General features: G+C 35.0%; 3 protein-coding genes across 4 annotated transcripts in view; 1 reads left to right on the top strand and 2 right to left on the bottom strand.

Annotated features, from left to right (window-relative positions):
- The window catches only part of LOC143919146 (uncharacterized), a 1,208,594-nt gene that overhangs the window by 1,177,083 nt on the left and 10,717 nt on the right, over positions 1–20,794 (bottom strand). The window lies entirely within an intron of this gene.
- Positions 5,588–17,669, top strand: PICK1 (protein interacting with PRKCA 1). 2 transcript variants are annotated; one of them, XM_077441267.1, is made up of 10 exons: positions 5,588–5,773; positions 5,968–6,116; positions 10,664–10,775; positions 13,630–13,758; positions 13,833–14,065; positions 14,141–14,315; positions 14,497–14,690; positions 15,235–15,387; positions 15,468–15,570; positions 16,628–17,669. In XM_077441267.1, the coding sequence occupies exons 1-10, from the start codon at positions 5,600–5,602 to the stop codon at positions 17,066–17,068; spliced, it is 1,863 nt and encodes a 620-aa protein (XP_077297393.1). In that variant the 5' UTR covers positions 5,588–5,599; the 3' UTR covers positions 17,069–17,669. The 2 variants fall into 2 exon arrangements, with proteins under 2 accessions (XP_077297393.1, XP_077297394.1); XM_077441268.1 differs by lacking the exon at positions 5,968–6,116 and having other exon boundaries at positions 5,650–5,773.
- The window catches only part of LOC143919149 (lipid droplet-regulating VLDL assembly factor AUP1-like), a 7,970-nt gene continuing 6,844 nt past the window's right edge, over positions 19,669–20,794 (bottom strand). The window contains exon 8 of the mRNA XM_077441345.1: positions 19,669–20,794. This exon is cut by the window's right edge and continues 950 nt beyond it. The gene's annotated coding sequence lies outside the window, so the exon portion shown is untranslated.

Genomic DNA, 20,794 nt, shown 5'->3' with positions numbered 1-20,794 from the left:
TGTATACATATACATACATATGTTTCAGCGGTATTTTATATAAAATACAATTACAAATTACGGTTTGTTGTTTTACAAATTTTATTCGTGAATCGTTGATATTTGACAGTCAACTTCCCGCGTTCCTCGTAAATTATATTTTACAATCAGTATTGTAACTTCGAGTAGAAAAATTAAGTTGAATATAAAATGTTTTATAAGTTGAAAGAAAGCCAAATTATTTTTTTAAATTTAATAATCAAAAAAAGACAAAATGGGGGGCGCCTCGCAGCGCCCCTTGTGTGCTGCACCTTTGAGCCACCCTGTAATAAAGACTGCACCTCCCAGACCATTTATCGAAGACAGAATTTTGAAATAAATAATTTATTAAAAAAATTTATTAAATTCTAAATTAATTTATTAAAATAATTTGTTAAATTCTAAATTAATTTAATTAAATATCAAATGGAAATTAAACACTTTATCAATTTAATAAATAATTTCATTAAGTTTTTAATAAAAATTAAATGCTATGAATTATTTTATGTATTTATATAATTATTGTATATGTATGTATGTATGTATGTACATACACATAAGTAGAAGCCTTTTGTAATTAATCTTGATCTAAATTGAATCTATTTCAAACAAAAGTATAAGTTTTTATCGTCATTTTCATTTTATTTGTATTTTACGTGGGTTCAATGCCGTGCACTCCTTTTCATTGTATTCCTTCCATTTTTGCGAATAAGCTTAAAAAAAAAGGAAAAACACATTTATAAACGGAGACACGTTTACAAATAAATGTGGAGAAGTAAGTCGGACACAACGACGACGATGGGGCAAAAAAACCTAAATAAAAACCGCTTTCGCTTTGTGACATTTTGTTTGGCGGATAAACACAATGCTGTCGCAGAAAATTGAGTCCAATTTTCTAGCAAGGATCCAATCTTTCGCCGACTTGGCCTCAACATCGATATTGATTATAAACGAAAGTAAAAAATAACTAAACAAATAATGTACATATATGTACATTTCATTTTGTCGACATTTTCGCGAGACGGTTTCGTCGTTATCTTGAGTTGTTATCAGCCAGCTGAATTTGTGGCTTATAATATTCGTCACTTCATCGAAAATTCGAAAATAGTACAAGTCTTCAAGGTGTGAATCTTTTTTGTTTTGCCTCAAATATGAAATATTGAGTAAACACTATTTTTTGTTCAATATTTTCTGTTTGAACTTCAGATTCGTCCTTCACTCCATATGAGGAGGAATTGTGGTAGTGGTAGATGAGTGAGTGTTTCACAAACAGGACCTCAAAATTGATGAGCCAACAAAACCGAAATAGAGCACTTCAATAGTAACCGTTTGAAATCTTTGTTTCGAGTTCCATTCGGCTTAGCAACTTAGACCCGAAAGATCAATTTCGCTGAGGGGGCTGAAATTGAAGAATGTGAGTTTTTTATATCATAGAAAATATATAGAAGTAGCCCATGAATTCAAAATTTAAACTAATCGTAGATTGGATTAAATCGAATAAGTCTACACGTTGTTATGGTTAAATACATACATATATATATATATATATATATATATATATATATATATATATATATATATATATATATATATATATATATGTATTTTTATACATTTGGATATATAATTAAAAAAAAAACAAAAAAAAGTTATTTTGTTTAACCTTTTACACACCTGTCCATCCAAACATGATTCTCAAAAATAAAGTTTCCAAGGACTATTATTTCAGCCATGGTTATTTCAGCCACAGGTTATTTCAGCCATGTCTATGGGGGGCAAAATTTGGCCAAAACTTTTTTTTATGAACCTGAAGAACCTGAACAATGAAGCTTTTAGTAACGAATAATCGATTTGATTAAGATTCATATTATTTCATCAAATAACATGCATGTTACTGACCTGATCAAATCTAGGGGGGGGGCGAATGCCCCCTCCTAACTCCCACTCCCCTACCGAATGACATCCCTACAAGCTCCCTTTTCGTATACAAACCCCACCCCCTCTATGTATATCTGAATGTAATGGAATGAAAGAGAATGGAGAACGAGGGTGTAGTTGAAGGTCGAAAGATAATCATTTTCTCAAAGACATTGTTGCTTTTACACCTAAATGAAATATGTTTGATAAAGTAGTTTGGCAGATATTGTATTGACCCTTTTAAAAATTAGTTTGACAGATATTGTATTATTTAATTTGTCTGGTAGCCTGCGCTTATCATTATGAATGAATAAGAGCATGAAGGTTATACATATAAATATGCCAAATTTATGGTCAGCACTCCTTCAGTTGAGCTACACAGGTGATGTAATTCATCCATTACTGCTAACTGTAGGTGCAAAACATTCATATTTCTTTTATTTACAACATTTGCCTTATTTATATTGTGGCAACCCCGAGGTACTGGCCGTAAAACCATTTGTTGGCCAGCGCTTCGCCGGATTTTCGTGCGACAGGAGATTCGCGTGAGCGATTTTCGTAGCGGCGGTTATCCTGGTAGCGATTCACGTTTGGGATGTAATCGCCTAACCATTACCAACACAGTCGTCTCACTCGCCCTACCCTCATAGTATTATATTACATATTAACTATGTAATTTTAAATAAGAAATTTAGTTGTGAGCAGTGATGATACCCTAATTAGAGTTTCCATGGGTTTCCGGAAACCCGTTATTAAAAATCAAAAGTTTCCGGAAACCCGTTAGACATCTAAAAACTCATGTAATTACTGTCAAAAATTATACAAATCTTGAAAATTGTTTTCGAAGGTTACAACTTCGAAAAGGTCACAGTCGATTACACAGCAAGTAAAGAGAAAAGACCTTTTTTCGAAATATATATATATATATATATATATATATTAATTGAAAAAAAGTTCAAAACTCGTTGTTCCAAAATTGGGGTGACATCACTGGTTGTGAGCGCGATTGTGCAAAAAGATAACCTGTAATGCCACGGTTGTCCAGATTTTCAAATAAAAAGTAAAACAAAACAAATTGAGCTTATAATTATCTAAGACGCTTAAAACCCTATTCGCACATAAAACACACTCGAAACACTGCAATTATACATTGATTTTTGATTTTTAAATGCTTTTTATTATTACTAAATTATGTTCACAATACATCTTATATCTATTTTAATAGCTACTGATCTACTGATCATTTTCTATTTTAAAATTGTGGCGGCTTTATGGCATGGTCGAGTTTCGGTCACCTCGACCAACTCGGCCGCGTTAAAAAGTTGCCACAGCACTTCTTCCTCGTCTGCCAGACAAACGTATATCAACAAGCCAGTCGTCTCATTCGCCCTACCCCCATACAATTTTAATTTAATTTTGTTAGTTATCATAGTATTATATTATTCTAATGTTAATGTACAGCATAATGGGAAAAAGATCTCAAAAACCTATTTACAATTATTATAAATGCTCATAATACATCTTATATATAATATTAATTAAAAGACTCTCTTAAGTCGACGATCTAAAGCAGGTTGTGCTTAGGTAATCTGTGGGCTATACCTGAAGGGTATAGACATTTTGTTGTAATCACCGAGACTCTTCACAAGTGTGTTAGTATGGTTATTAGTGATTCTGTCATAGAATCTACTGGTTAGTAACAAGAGGAACAGGCTTTTCCTCCCGTAACCTGCGCGCGCACATTAAACAAGGCTGTATGACAAAAAGAAAGATAATTTCACCGCATGCCACTGATATATATTATATATATGTACATACATAGTACCGTTTATCATGCACCCTTTTTTTATCTTTCGACTTAAGATCTTTCGCTTTTCGATCTTTGCCTTCCGATATTTGCTTTTTCGACCTTTTCATTTTCGGTGCCATGAGGTAGACCCGTTTATTCAAGCTAGTATCTTCTTCTTGTTAATGCCTTGTCCGCATCCGAACGTTGGCGACCACCTCATCGATTATTTGAAGATATCCGCATCGGTCTTCAGCGGCTCGGAACAACTCTTCGGCGCTCATATCGGTCCACATGCGCATGTTTCGAAGCCAAGATAACTTTTTCCTGCCAATCCATTTTTTCCTTCTATTTTCCCCATGGTTATCAAACGGAGAAGTTCGTATTTTGGACCCCGTATCATGTGTCCGAGGTACTTCTTTTTTTCTCCGCCTGATGACAGAAACAAGTTCCCTGCCTCTCCTCATCATGCCGAGGACAGCTTCGTTTGATATCTTTTTGGTCCATGGAATCTTCAGCATACGCCTATAGACCCACATCTCAAAAGCTTCGATGCGGCTGATCATCTTGGTCTTCAGAATCCACGTCTCACATCCATGTAGTAATCTCAACCGCGTATGAATATTGAGATGCTTTTTTGTAAGCGCCGCCTTCAAGTTAGTATATATGGGTGTGATGTGGTGGCTCGCTGCGAGTGGGGACCAACTCGATTGTGTTCCAAGTTAGCTACTCACTCTGCATTCAGCTGTCATAAATAAAACACGTGCATCAACATGCCAATCGTATCATTCGTTCATCCCCCATAACTGGTGACCCCCGACGTGGCTGAATTAATCGAGCCACGCAGCCTCGATTAATTCAGCATGCCGCTGCTCATCCCTGCCTCGCCGAGCCAGGCGGGAAAGCTACCCACCGCGCCGCCATCGCCATCGACACAGCACGTCGCGGCCCGCGGGTGACAATAAACGAGCAGACACGGCTACCTACCTACCTACCTACCTACCTACCGACTTGAGTCCAGCCACAACGTTGATGACAGATGCTTAAAAAAATGGGGGAGCGAATGAGATGACGATCTTAACAGCTGGATGTGGAGTCATGCGCGATCCAGTACACATAGAACGGTCATCCAGCATCACAAGACATACACCACCTCAGCACCATCATCATCATCATCATCATCAAGGCCCCGTCCGTCCCCACGAGCGTCGTCACGCCGGACGGGGGCAGTGCCGCAACACCTCCACGAGCCACAACGACTCACGGTCCAGCTCGGAGTATCATCAACCACATCGATGCCCCTGCCGCCCCCGCCGCCCCACCAACCGACATCAGCATCGGAAGAGCGGCGCCGGCGCAGCATCGCATCGGCGCGACCATCGGACGACCCACCGTTCTGCTCGCGACGTCACCGCCCTCGAATGTACCGACCATTCAGGGCGGTACACCTACACAGCGGATGACCCACGTCAACAATTTTTTTTTCTCCCCACTCAACAATTTTTTTCTCTTTCTTTGTGTAACAATATTTTTTTTTCATTTTGTAAAATTTATTTTCCTTGTAATTTTTGTATCACTGATGCTGGGGGGGGAGTGATGTGGCGGCTCGCTATACGACATGGTCGAGTTTGGTCACCTTCCTGCGAGTGGGAACAAACTCGATTGTGTTCGAAGTTAGCTACTCACTCTGCCTTCAGCTGTCATAAATAAAACACGTGCATCAATATGCCAGTCGTCTCATTCGTTCATCCTCATAGTATTATAAATTATTTTTAGGGATTTATTTTGTATTACTTGGAGCTTGGAAAGGTTAGTATTCGAGGCGTTATTCCATACAGGTGAAGCATAGGACAAAATTATACATTGAAAACATCTGAAATGTGTGAAAACACAAGCTCGTACCAGCCGACGTTTCGGCCAAACATTTCGATGTATCAAAATGTTGCTGTCAGTTTGACAGTTGGCGCGTGCATCGTCTCGGCTCCGCGGAAACCCTTCCACGACCACAATGCAGGACTACGAGGACGACTTCTTCTTCGAGGAGGACAAAATGTAAGTGTTTTATAATTCGTCGACGGCCGTTTCCTGCGATAACACCTTATCAGCTATACACGTACAATTAGTGCACACGCCCACACGCAATAATTACCATACGCTTATCACACCGCTCGCTTCATTATTATTCTTTCGTTGCGTTTCGTTTTTTGTTTTATATTTTACGTTGCGCTTTTGTTTTTACTTTGCAGTTGTACACGGCTAGTCCGCCGCTCACCTTTGCCATTCCCAACCACCCTATCCGATCCGAGCTGATGTGGCCATATGGACCTGCTTATCAATTCTATGCCAATGGAGATCCCCTCGATTGGATGTCTCTTTTTCAACTCGAAGATAGAAAGTTATTATCCTTTATTGTTTTATTTCCAACTTATTATTATTATTTGTGTTTAGTCAATTCGACCGACATCAGTACCACATTTAATATGAATATATTATGCATACACGGACATTGCTTCATATTTATATATATGTATGTACATACCTATTTGTCCGTCTATAATTTTATAATAATTTATTATAGTAAAAAAAATACAGAAAATATATTTAATTTTTGATTAATAATAACACTGTTCGACACAAAAAATGGTTCAGAGACGAGATATGACTTTTCTTATAGATGTATACCCAGTGAACACGAATCTGGTAATACAAAATGTTGATTGGCTCGAGATTCGGAGATATGTGTGTTTTATAAATCGCGTGATTTTTCTATATCTTGGTGTTGTTCGGTCGATGGCTCAAAATCTGTCAATTTCCTGTTCAAAATTAATATTGGAATCTATAGTCGGGCATTTTATCTTTCATTTGTAGTACTTTTCAGCTTTTAAATCTCTCCAAGTAGTCGTCCAGTTCAAATCAAAAGTCAAAAGTACATATTTTCACTTGGGATTTTTTCCCACTGTTAATACTATTTTATATTGAGTTTTTTCTATTGAAACAGATTCGAGTAAGTACGAGCTTTTTTCTTGCAATTTTACCGATTTAAAATTCAGTACACTTCCAATGAACCCTTTTATACGAAAACAAAAATAGTGTGGTCAGAACATTATCCAAATAAACATTGTTTCAATAGAAAATAGTATTAACAGTGGGAAAAAATCCCAAGTGAAAATACGTACTTTTGACTTTTGATTTGAACTGGACGACTACTTAGAGAGATTTGAAAGCTGAAAAGTACTACAAATTAATGATAAAATACCCGACTATAGATTCAGATATTCATTTTGAACAGGAAATTGACAGATTTTGAGACATCGACCGAACAACACCAAGATATAGAAAAAACGCGCGATTTAAAAAACATATATATCTCCGAATCTCGAGCCGAACATTTTTTATTACCAGATTCGTGTTTACTGGACATAGATCTATAAGAAAAGTCATATCTCGTCTCTGAACCAAAAAAAAAGTCGTCATTTGTCGAACAGTGTAATCTGTCTTGAAGTTACATATGAGTACAATTTATATCCTAAGTATCCTTCATTTTCTAATAACATTTTGTTTGTCTTCAAAAGATTTGTTGAACAATCGATCGAGAATGCGACATTCCAAGGCCTCGTTATTTGTTTCTTAGGGAATCATTTCGTGAGCCGAGTCCCTTTGTATATTTGTAATCAAACAGTTGTGTAAATATGTATTATTTTAACAACAAAACAAAAAATTCAGAATGATGTTTATTAATTTTATTATAATTTTTTTTTTTAATTTTCCTTTGAATCCTACTCCAAGTATATATTTATATATAGGTTACATTATGTACATATATATTCAGGCTAACACCAGCGATTTAAATTTGATTATATTTTATTATGAGATGCATTTTTGGGTGCCACTTTAGTATGCGGTCTACCTTCACATATCTACTTTAGTATGCGATCTACCTTCACGTTTTTACTTTAATATGCGGTCTCACTGTCTCAGTTCTCGCGTGTGACAGTGAGACTTAATAACACCGACCCTGACAACATAATCTTAAATGAATAGGGCCAACCTTAACTTAACTTAACCTCTCCTGATCCTTAAACAAATAGGTGTTGGCTGCTAAGATATCTTTTTTTACGTTTTATTTCATCAATATTTTCACAAACAAACATATCTTAGCAGCCAACACCTATTTATTTAAGGGTCAGGTTAGGTTAGGTTAAGTTTGGGTTGGCCCTATAAAAAACAAAAATTATAATAAACAGGTCGTTGCTACGATACAAATTTAAAAAAAATAGTCGACTGCGATTCAAAGGTAGACCGCATACTAAAGTGGCACCCATTTTTGTGTACGCTTAATATGTATATGTTACAGTCAAAGTGTATTTTCAGTTGTAATTTTATTCCAACTGGCGTTTTAGGTCATTCGTATTCGAATACAATCCAACTTATAAATTATATCTCTACAAGCGCAAATACATACACCTTCAGCAATGTGCGCCAGTTGTAATATAACAGTTGAGTTTTGACAGCTCCGATGCTTTTACGAATGCTTTAGAATTCAATAATTAATTAATATTTGCTAGTTATTATGAATAAAGGTAATGAGTATCGTATTACGATAACCCTAAGAATGTGTTTAAAATAAAAATTTGACTTTCCAAACTCTATTTACTAGTCGAGTGACCTTTTCACGAAAATTTTACCTCTACATCTAACCTGGTACCAAATTTTAGTTGAACTGTATTTTCAGTTGTAATATATTTTGACCAGTTGGATTTTAATTCGCCATATGAATCAACTTACGTGGATTTGACGTAATATATTCCAACTAGTCAAAATATATTACAACTGAAAATACACTTCAACTAAAATTTTAACCATCTTCATCTAACCTGATACCAAGTTATAGTTGAACTATATTTTCAGTTGTAATATATTTTGACCAGTTGGATTTTAATTCGCCATATGAATCAACTTACGTGGATTTAACGGAATATATTCCAACTAGTCAAAATATATTACAACTGAAAATACACTTCAACTAAAATTTTAACCATCTTCATCTAACCTGATACCAAGTTATAGTTGAACTATATTTTCAGTTGTAATATATTTTGACCAGTTGGATTTTAATTCGCCATATGAATCAACTTACGTGGATTTAACGGAATATATTCCAACTAGTCAAAATATATTACAACTGAAAATACACTTCAACTAAAATTTTAACCATCTTCATCTAACCTGATACCAAGTTATAGTTGAACTATATTTTCAGTTATAATATATTTTGACCAGTTGGATTTTAATTCGCCATATGAATCAACTTACGTGGATTAAACGGAATATATTCCAACTAGTCAAAATATATTACCACCGAAAATACACTTCTATTATAACGGCGTTACCAATTTAGATGGAATATATTCCAATTAGTCAAATTATAGTATAACCGGAAGATACACTTCAACTGTAACATATACATATATTATCCCCGTATGCGTACCGTGTAGTTTTGCGGAACACTCTCGTAGTGCTATTTTGTTAACAACAAATATATTTACTTTGATTTACATACTGGAAAGTGATTGGTTTGATCACCAGTATCATCAATACAATTATATAATTTATTGTATGACGTCTGCTTTAGAAATAAAATGGTTTCGAAAATAGTGGAAAACAGCGATGAGAAGAAATCGGATAAACCGCACGAGTCGACATTCAAAGAGGAAAAGTAAGTTGACTTTGAATCGTTCGATAGTAGAATGTCAATTATTTATTATTTGCTAAGAGTGAATTCAACCAGGAGTTCTTCGCCGATAGTCGACCGAGAAAATCCGGCATCGTCGTGTTTGCTAGACGAAATACGTCAAGAGAGATACATGCTCTGTTATCAAAATCTCATGTGAGTCCATTATATAAATAGTTCAATATAGGAGACTTGTATGTAAACATATTTAGGTTATTGTCATTGTAATGAATATGATCTTGTATGCATTTCAGATTTGTAAATGGCTAGCAAGTTTGGAATAGCGTCTAGACGGCATGAAAACGTATTCAACCGTAGTAGTTGAATAATTAACCCTTTAGAGATTCAAATAAATGCGTTATATTATTAATAAAAACTCATACACACTCTAGTATAATTGCATGTAGATTTAGCACATATTGAATAATTCACTCATAATAAAAAAAGCTTTTGAAAATGTAACGATATTAACAAGTTTATGTAGTGATTCAAATGACGATTTTAGATAGTAGTAAAGGTTATATTTAAAACTGGCAGATTATCTTGGTGTTACCATTATTGAATGATTTTGAAACAATCATATAATTACATATATTAACCACAATCGTGGTTGATATACGTATTCATATTCTGGGCTTGAAATAAGGTGCCGAGAATATTTTTGGTATAATAAACATTGCTAATTTTAGTTTGGGTGATGCCAGGTATGTCTGCCGTTTGCTAAAGACTTTTAATAAGCCACTATATTCAGTTGATTATTAAGTAATGAAATCATCACAACAATTTGTATTGAAAAATTGGAGAATTTGTGCATATTTAACAAGGATCATACCGAATTTATTGGTATTGGTATTGTATATGATACACAAATCTCATACAAATATCCAAACTCGCTTTCAATTTTGTACATACATACATAAATATATGTAGATAGATTAGTCTTAGAAAAAATAAATAGTATTAAAATCACCATATCGATGATGCATCATTCCGTTAGATTAAAAAGGAACACATTAAAAATACTGTATTATTATAATTGAAAACAATAAATTATTAGTATGATTTAGTTTTATTTTTGTATAAATTGTACATATTTTATAAATAATAAAACATATATGTGAAGTACATGTCGGTTGATTTAAATTTATTTATTATATTGATTATTATTTTAATATATGTATAGTACTTTTTGTATGAAAATGTGTCTGTAGGGGGATGACAATTACATCCGGTAGCGTGACTATCATGAAAGATGACACAAACCTCATCGGAATCAGCATTGGAGGTGGTGCTCCGTTGTGTCCATGTCTATACATCGTACAAGTAAGTTTTTTCCCCATTAAAACACATATTTATTGAAGTTTTTCACCATTGAAACACATTATGTTGCAAAAAATATTCGATTTTTTACTATAAAATTGGCTTTTATGGAATCTAACCAACTTTTTATACTGTTGCATATTATATATCTGGTCGTTTTAAGTTCAGAAACTTATAATTGACCCATTAGACGTTTTATCTTAACTGAACCTGTCTTCTATAAGAGTAGAAAATCAACTCATCACTTTGAATGAACTCTCCGGAAGGTTTATGTATTACAATGTTACAAGATATCTGATTTAGACATCAAAACCGGCATATATGTCGAATTCAATAGGATGGAACATGTGCTAGTGGTGACGAAATGATATTTGTAAAAGTTTAAGCCATGAAAAAGCATCTTTCCCATAGATATAGAATACCATAGATACGCCCTTACGCTCTAAGCCGATCACCCTGTTGGACCATGCACACACAAAAAAAAATACAGATCATGCACACTCTCTCTCAGTAGCTAGTTAGCTTCTAAGTAGGAAGGTCGATTGACATTTTTCGAAAATGCCAACATGTTCAGTGAAATTGTGTTACAATCACTCATGAAAACATAAAAAGGCGGATGGCATCACATATCATATGTAAGAATTAATATATAATGTCTTCAATTATAGTAGTATTTTAACATTAATGAAATATCGGCGCGATGTATGTAGTCTTCTATGCACTGATGGAACAGCGGTCGACAACCCTGCCACAGGTGTCACTAAATGCACACGTATATCTTGTTGGCACTGAAGGAAATTCAGAAATCGACATTAAGTTTAAAACTATAAACAATTAACTAAATATTAAAGTGTCAGCTTTAAGATTGATCCTTGTGGAAGTTACTAATGTTTAAATATTGTAATAGTTAATGATGGTTTTATTATTTATTTATTTATTTATTTATTTATTTAATAGTTTTGGACCATTGTGGCATTACAGGAAGAACCTAATGCGCCACAATGGCCTACATTTGAAAAAGATATAAAAACAAGTATACTGTAAATAAAGGAAAAAAGCAAAAGCAGAAAACATGGTAAAATAAAATAATAAAAAAAAGTAACAAAAGGAAAATAATACCTCATTCAGAGAGAAAAAAAAAATAACAAAAGTGTAAAAATTAAAAATAAAATCCATAAATCCCATTCTTTGTTTACACTGAGCAAAATTAAAATAGTATATAAAAATGTACAAAAGAGAAAGAAAAAATAAAATAAAATAAAACAAAATATGAATAAAAAATAAAATCACAGCGAGGTCCAAATGGAAGAGAGTAGATTAAGATTCCACTCATTCATCACATTCAAATTAAGAAAGTAATGATGAGCGCAGGTTACCAGATAAATATGTTAAGATAATATCCGACAATCTACGCTCCCCAAGGTGGAAAATATCACATTCAGGGACAGCAGCAACGATTTCATTGAGAAGTCGAATAGCTCTTGGAATAGGAGCCATTCGAAAAAGAACTGTGCGAGCAGCAGGTACAACCATTAAATGATGATGTCTACCACGCACATAATTATTAGGGACATAAAGTCCCAACTGTTCCAGCAACAACGGGCATGACGTATTACCACGCAATAGCTGGAGAACGAAACGAATTAACGAGAAGTTTCTCCGAAGTTCAAGGGAATTATACCCAAGCATGCCCAAAAGGAAAGGAGTAGGATAGAGATATGGGTAGTACCCATACTCTTTCTTATAAAGAAAACGAAGAAATGTTTTTTGCATTTTTTCTATAATAAGAGAGTAGTTTGCTTCATGCGGATTCCACACAATTGCATTATACTCTAGCTTACTTCTAACAAGCGAGTTGAAAAGCAAGCGAGAAGACAAGGGGTTGGAGAATAATCTAGCATATCTCAAGACAAATCCAAGTCGACGAAAGGAAACGTCAGCGATTGTCTTGATGTGGTTGTGAAAAGTGAATTGAGGATCAAAAGTGATACCCAAGTCGACCATTGATTCCACGCGCTTCAACAATACGGATCCAATGGAATATCCGTGACAATAGAGCGAATTCGCACGTCCATAACTCATAATAGCACATTTACTAGTATTCAGTTCAAGCCCTAAACTGGAACTGAACTCTAAAACAGCGTTAATATCAGCTTGAAGGAGAGAGGCTTGCCTCTCATCCTTAACAGCAAAGAATAGTTTAACGTCGTCAGCAAACAAGAGACATGAAGCATTGCGTAGTACTTTTGGGAGGTTATTAATGACTATTGTAAATAGTAAAGGGCCTAAGGTGGACCCCTGAGTTACACCAGATCGCGTAAAAAATGAAGGAGATTCATAAATACCATATCTAACAAATTGCTTCCTATCACTAAGATAAGAAGCAAAGAGTTTAAGTAATTATAAGTTTATTATAGTAACATATGTACGTTTGTAGTTTAATATAATGTGTATAGCTAAATATTTTTTTCTTAATATGGCTTTATTAGTTTGGTTAACTGTCACGCGGAGTGTCCAATAAAATAAAGTTATAAATAAAATAAAACTTCAGTGCATGTACATATGTACATAAACTGGTTGCTGACCACTGCGTTTTTTGTGTTCCTTCCTTTTTTTTCACCACTTCCCCGCTAGTTAAACCCCCCGCACCCCTCAGATAGTGGCGACAAGATTTCCAACGAAATTTGTATGTAATGGCGTATCTAGGTTATTCTACATCTATGATATTTCCTCTCCGATACGAATTGGCAGACTTTCCAGTTCATATTAGAAAGGCCAACTACTACATCTTATTCATTCTGCCTAAACATTTCTAAGTTGAATCTTACATGAGTCTGTTTTATATATATCAAATCAGGTCTTCGACAATACACCAGCTTCTAGAGAAGGTACGCTTCAGAGTGGCGACGAGCTCGTCGGAGTCAACGGCCAGTCGGTGAAAGGAAAGACGAAAGTTGAAGTCGCAAAGATGATTCAATCAGCCAAGGTTTGTTTAATACAATGAATAAATATTATACTGTATGCGTTGTTTGATTTATGTACTAAAAACATGAACTGTAGGAGGAAGTGAGCATCAATTACAACAAACTCCACGCCGATCCTCGCCAGGGTAAGACGCTGGACATTGTCATGAAAAAAGTCAAACACCGGCTAGTCGAAAACTTGTCGACTAGTACGGCTGATGCTTTGGGTCTATCTCGAGCTATATTGTGTAATGACACTCTCGTTAAGAAACTTCAGGAACTTCAAAACACCGAGCAGATGTACCGCGGTCTCGTCGAACACGCCAAAAGGTTCGTACAGATTATTCGTTGGCTACTCGACGATTTCAATTCGACTGTATGTTGTTTTTTTTGTTGTATTTTCAGAATGTTGAAAGCTTACTTTGATCTGTTGCAAACTTATAAAAATATTGGAGACGCTTTTGCCGCTATCGGTGTGAGGGAGCCGCAGCCACGTGCTTCGGAAGCGTTCAGCCAGTTCGGAAGCTATCACCGGCAAATCGAAAAGGATGGAATCAAAATGCTGAAAGCAATCAAACCAGTAAATATTGAATATACGGGAGATAAATTGTCCAACTGATTGTAAAATATATAATACCTTTAAAAATTCTTCATCTATATACGTATCTGCTTAATATTTTTTAGACAATTTACTGCATTTTATTAAATAAAATAAGTTACTTTGAAAAGAAGACTCTTAAACTTAAGTTTGAACATTTCAGATTTTATCAGACATGGGAACATATTTAAACAAGGCAATTCCAGATACCAAATTGACGATAAAAAAATACGCCGATACCAAATTTGAATACCTTTCGTATTGCCTTAAAGTGAAAGAGATGGATGACGAAGAGTACAGCTACAGCGCTATCCAAGAACCATTGTACCGGGTCGAAACTGGAAACTACGAATACAGGTAATGTCAAACTTTGATGGTTTATTTATGATCAAAGCTGTTATGTAGTCCTCCTCATATGACTCATTCATTGAAGATTTAGAGAATCCAAAAACGGCTTCTCAGATATCTTTATATGAAATTGTATGTTTATTATCCTTGGCTATATCCTAGTGCATTCCCGTTGGGGGCGTTAGGCTTCAACTCATTGAAGTCTCGTCTTGTTATGTTTCTGGGAAAGCACTTTTTTAATCTATTAAATGGGTCAGTACACAATCTTCAGGTTCTTAACGAATTTAAGTTTTATGCACTTAGTAAGTTCAGGGACCTGAGGAATCCTGATTTATTTTCTCCTCTATTTAATGTAAGCTGTGCTGAACTGGTTTAGTGGTTGTGGAGCAACGCCCGTCGATGATTTTATCAATTATAAATGTCAAGCATGGATGTTTTATATACCTTTATTTGTGTTATAAATGTTTGACTGGTTACAGTGACGCGTTTGTAATGTCACTGTGGCTAATATGTATGTTAAAAATAAAAATAAATATGATCGTGCTAATTTCAGACTCATATTGCGTTGTCGACAAGATGCCAGAAACAGATTCGCCAAATTGCGATCAGACGTCTTGGTGAAAATGGAACTGCTAGATAACAAACACGTTCAAGACGTCGTATGGTATCTGTACCGGTTAATCAACGGACTTTCTACTTTTCACAAGTGAGATTGTTTTTATCTACATACATAATTACACTTTTGAATGAATTGTGTTATCATGTTATTTTATTATTTATTTTTAGTGAAACTTTGGAACTGCTGAAAAGCAACAACAATTTGTTCCCAGTTGAAATGGACTTGACCCAAAACGCATTCCAATATAAATCAACTATGCTATACACTCAGGTATAATTGAATCACCATTCTGCTTATTTTATACATCATATCCTAACCCACGCACACCTCCAAGTAGTTGGCGAACTAATCGAGCGCGCCAACGAATATCAACGGCCATTATGTCTAGGTTTCGACGATTATGAGAAAGCCTTCGACACAGTTAGTCATAATGCAGTAGTTAACGCTCTACAAACACAGGGAGTGCCGGAACTCTATGTGGGGCTATTAGCTGCAATATATAAGAACGCTACAGCTTCTGTTTAACTTTTTTTTAGGTACTGATAAATTTAGCATAGGAAAAGAAGTAGACCAGGTTATTCAATGCGGTGCTTGAGGGAGTTTTCAGGAACTTGGAATGGGACACAGCAGGAGTAAAAATCAACGGTCACTTCTTGAATCATCTTCGGTTCGCAGACGATATAGTTTTAATAGCTCGCGATCTAGCTGACCTACTTAACAGACTAACACAGCTGGACAGGAAAAGTAGGAAAGGAACACGTGGGTGAGAAGTATGACAAGGGTAGTGGACATAGTGGATAGAGTAAATACACTAAAATGGCAATGGGCGGGCCACGTGGCTAGAAGAATGGACAAAAGAAGTGCTTGAATGGTACCCGAGAGAATGCAAAAGGGTAAAAGGAAGACCACAGGGAAGATGGTTAGACGAAATTAGGAAAATGTGGGGTGAGATAGATGAAAGTTACGCAAAACAGAGACGAGTTGGAGAGGCCATCATCCAGGAATGGATGTTGAATGGCTGTAGATGATGATGATGTTGATGATCCTATCCCATATTATTAATCGAGCGATTTTATTTTTATTTATTTTTTGAAAGAAGAATAGTTCCTGTATTATTTTTAATTATTGGTTGAGGAATGCAACCAGAACGGGTTCAAGCTGGGGTTTATTTAATATTTTATACATTTTTTGCTTTACACTCATTTTTAAATAATCAATCGGCTGGAAATTTTACTCCAATTTACTATTTTTTCTAAACTGATATATGTATCTGAAAGACTTTATTAGCTATTGCCATGTATGTATACATGACTTGTATTTATTTCAGGACAATTGTGACGAAGATGATGAACCAATACAAGAAATCGGCAAGGAGATTACTGAACATTACGACGTGAACACTAAAAAGAAACGAAAGGGAGACAATAAGAAGGATGTTGAAGAGTCGACAAGCCTGCTTCCGGATTTGGACTCAGCGGAGACCAAAGAGAGCTCGGACAGCGTGTCGGAAACGGCGAACCTCTTGGCCGAGCTGGGTTTGGGAGACACACACGTCTCGCCGTTCACCAACCATCTGCTGTCTCCGCAGAACAACTTCAACTCGGACGACATGTTCTTCAACATTGACCTCACGTCACAAGCGACGCAAAACGAAACATCGAAAGAAGTCAACCAACAGGAAGACGACATCTTCAGCGAATTTTTCAGCCAACCGATCAACGCCGACATGAACCATTCCGACTCCAACCTGCTATCTGGATTTAACTAAATTCATTTTGATTTATTTTTTGTACGTAAAAATTTTACACTTTCACATGTAAAATATATATAATACATACATTCCGTTGAATTTGCTACATTTATTATATTACATACATATTTATATGGCGTTGTTGTATTTTGAAATATTCGCAAATTGAATACGAAGACTCGCTTTACTTCCATTTTTATTAAATTGCACTATGTGCAAAGTACACATACTATTTACACATGCGAGTCTTTATATTCCCTATATCCGTACTGATGAATTTGAACGTAGTGTTACTTTGATTTGAAACTAATTAATGTATAATTGTGTTATTTTTAGTTGTAGTTTTATCACTAATCGGATAACGAATTAGGATATGTAAATGAGTGGTACTAGTCTCGTAATCAGTTTGCTTTAATCTCGCACCAGATTCTCACTTGAGTTATTCTCATAATGTAAACATACATTGAAAGTGTTTATGTACATAAGCATATTTTAATTAAAACTGTAATATAGTCCATATTCATAACCTAGTCATTTGTATGATGAATAATGCTTTGGTTTGTTTCTATCTATTATACATATATTTTTATTTAAATAAATGATTTCATCACTTGAATGTATTTTTTAAGTTTTTTCATTGACAGTGTTAGGGATGGAGATGGAAAGAGTTAACCTTTTGCACTCTGAATATTAAACAACAAATTGTCAGAGATGAATTATTTAATTGCCGTAAAAGATTATATGGTTTATATAAATCTTAAAAATATATATATACTGTTCAGATATATGAAATTGATAATTTGCAAATTCTGAACATCAACAATATTATAAGTGTGTTCATCGAACATACAATCGATGATCCAAATTTAATAGATTAGCGGTACTTATTGGTTATGCGGGCGCATCCGGGTATTGAGTATATGTACACATTCACAGTAATACATTGTAACTGCACGAAATCCCACGTTTCAACTGCAAAACAAATGACGTCAAGACACTGCAGACAAATAAACACTAAAAACCAATCAAGCAGAACGGCGACACGCAGACGCTGAGAACATTCCACATCCACATCAATCTCACTTGGGAACGGGAAACGATCCGGACCGCGAACGACATTCTCTGCACATGGCCGCGTATCGTATATAAACCACTGCACCAGCTCCAGACGAAAGAGTGAACCAAGGGAGTTCAGCCAGCTCACTTCTCCGAAGTGAGCAACTAGCTCCTTCGTACATACAATAACTTTTGTATAAACTGAACACGAATAAAACGATACGCTTCAAAACAACACAACCGTGGTTTAATAGGCTGGGATACGGTCAACACACCTTCCCCGCTCTATAACGTTACAAACAGTTTAAGTAAAGTGACAGCATGCAAGTGATTGATGATAAATCAAACAATATCGATAAAAATCGAAGCCGCATTGTCATTTCAAACAAAAAACATCATGGTAGGCTCATCAGCACATGAAAAGTTATGTGGCAGCATATAATACGAAACCAAGATCCATTTGAAGAGATTCACTTTGCAATAAAGTAATACTAACCTCCACCAGAGTATATGTTATTTTATTTCATTTTATATAATGCGAATTCATACCAACATCATCCACAGTGACATCTATGGAGACATTTTTGCAGCATTTTATTATACAATTTGGCGAACCTCAAGACGCTGAATAACTTGAGATTGGAAAGGAAATGCCAATTTACAGGAACAGTTTCAATGAAAATCATAAAAATTGGCAAACTCTGAAAGGAAACGATCGACCTGGAGTCACAAACCATGGTCTGTCCAACAGCTACCAGTGGGAATCGAACCGTGACCACTCCGCACGAGAGCACAATATGTTAACTACTAGTTCACGCTGCTGGTTTGTGTAATTCATAGAAATATAATGTATAGGGAAAAGCGTCTTCGATTTTTATTATCGATATTGCTCGTTGCAATGTCAATCACTAGTTGCATACTGTCACTTCACTAAAACTGCTAACGACACCTAGAGGCCGTTCATGTAACTGCCGTGTATTTGTATGTGTGTATATTCGATGCTTGGATGCGCCGTATAATCAAAAAGTACCTGATTAGTATTTTATTAACAAATTGGCAAGTATTATGCCTTATATATGTCACAGTGAAATCATAACAGCAGTGAAAATATATTATTAATGACGTTTCAATGAAATCATAACCAGTTACATTTTCAGGGTTGGTTTTATTCATTAAGATTTGGTTGTTAGGGTTGGTATTATTTAAAGGTTAGGTTAGGTTAAGTTAGGGTTGGTTTTGTTCATTTAAGATTAGGTTGCTAGGGTTCGTAGTACGTTGTAAATTCATTGTTTGATACATTTTCACTGCTTGAATTGGCGAAATATGCTATCGCTGTAACATATATAATATAAATGGTTAGGTTCAATCCAACTATTTAGTACAAATACTGACTTTTCGTTATGTATTCTGATGGCTTTGATACTAACCAGCGTATGCCGACTGAATAAAATGAATCCTGATCAAAAATAAAGTAAAACATTGACCAAATAAACATTATGTATGATTTGTGTTAAGACATGGAAAATTTTCGGATAGGCTTCAGAGTACAAAGTGTTAAAAAAGAAAGTGCTGGGAAGTTTATTTTGAATTTTTTTGTTGAAATCGCAATCACAGACATGTTTCATTATAGAGCTTTTATTATATACAATTTTTTTAATACCAGAAAAAGGTTACTATACAAAGATTGAAGTTTTTTATCCTATTAAGTGGGTCAAAATTATGTAAAAAAAAAAATAGCAATGAAAAAATTTTGCAATAAATTTTTGAGATCAATCAACGTTGAGAAACTTCGACAGAACACTTCAATACGAGTAAAAAACACATATTGCATATAAAAATAAAGTGCCTCTAGTTTGCCTTCAGGTCACGTCGTAGGCGACAAAAAGATTCAAGTGCGAATAACAATCTTATTCGTTACATAATTTGTGTTACAAGACGTCAAAGTACAAAGCATATATCAACTTCATGAATAAATGCAACTTTCTCAAATACAGACTTCCAGACGAATCCAAAATCTGAAAGACATCCCTGCAATACCGCATTAAAAATGTACACGATAATAGAATTCATACAAAAATTTAAATCAATTCGACGATACTGTGGAGCGCCATTGGTCAACAATTACAGTATATATATATATTTTTCAACATGAACAATTTGAAAGTTACGCAGTGTAGGTCATTCAAGTAGAAAATATCGGCTGAATTCAAATTCAGAATATATCTACAGTGTCTTTATAAATTAAATGGAGTATATGATACACAGAAATTCCTGTACAATACATCAAAATACGGTGTTTGATTGCTTTTATATCAAAAATATATTTATATTAAACCCAATTCGTGATATTTCTCATTTCACGTAAAAAATGCTCAGTCAAGTATCTGCCGATTTCGTGAAATGTGCAGGGATTCATTGCTTAATTCATGAATTGGGCAAAGCAGATAATGGCTTCATTTTACAAGCTTTTTTATAACATCTCACTACATAAAAAATATATATGTTATTAACCAATAAATCGCAACGCGTTTGCAGAAACCCTTGACCTCTTGAATATATCACAATTTTTCAATTTCATTAGTACAACACGATATTTTTAGGGATTTGGTGCAAACGATCGACAAGCGCCAGACAGACTGAACCACAGATTAACTGGATGGCTGCTTTAAACGCAATTCTCGACTTCAC

Source organism: Arctopsyche grandis, chromosome 11, assembly GCF_051622035.1.
Source record: "Arctopsyche grandis isolate Sample6627 chromosome 11, ASM5162203v2, whole genome shotgun sequence".
Taxonomy (NCBI): Eukaryota; Metazoa; Arthropoda; class Insecta; order Trichoptera; family Hydropsychidae; genus Arctopsyche; species Arctopsyche grandis.
This window is presented reverse-complemented; position numbering and strand designations above follow the sequence as displayed.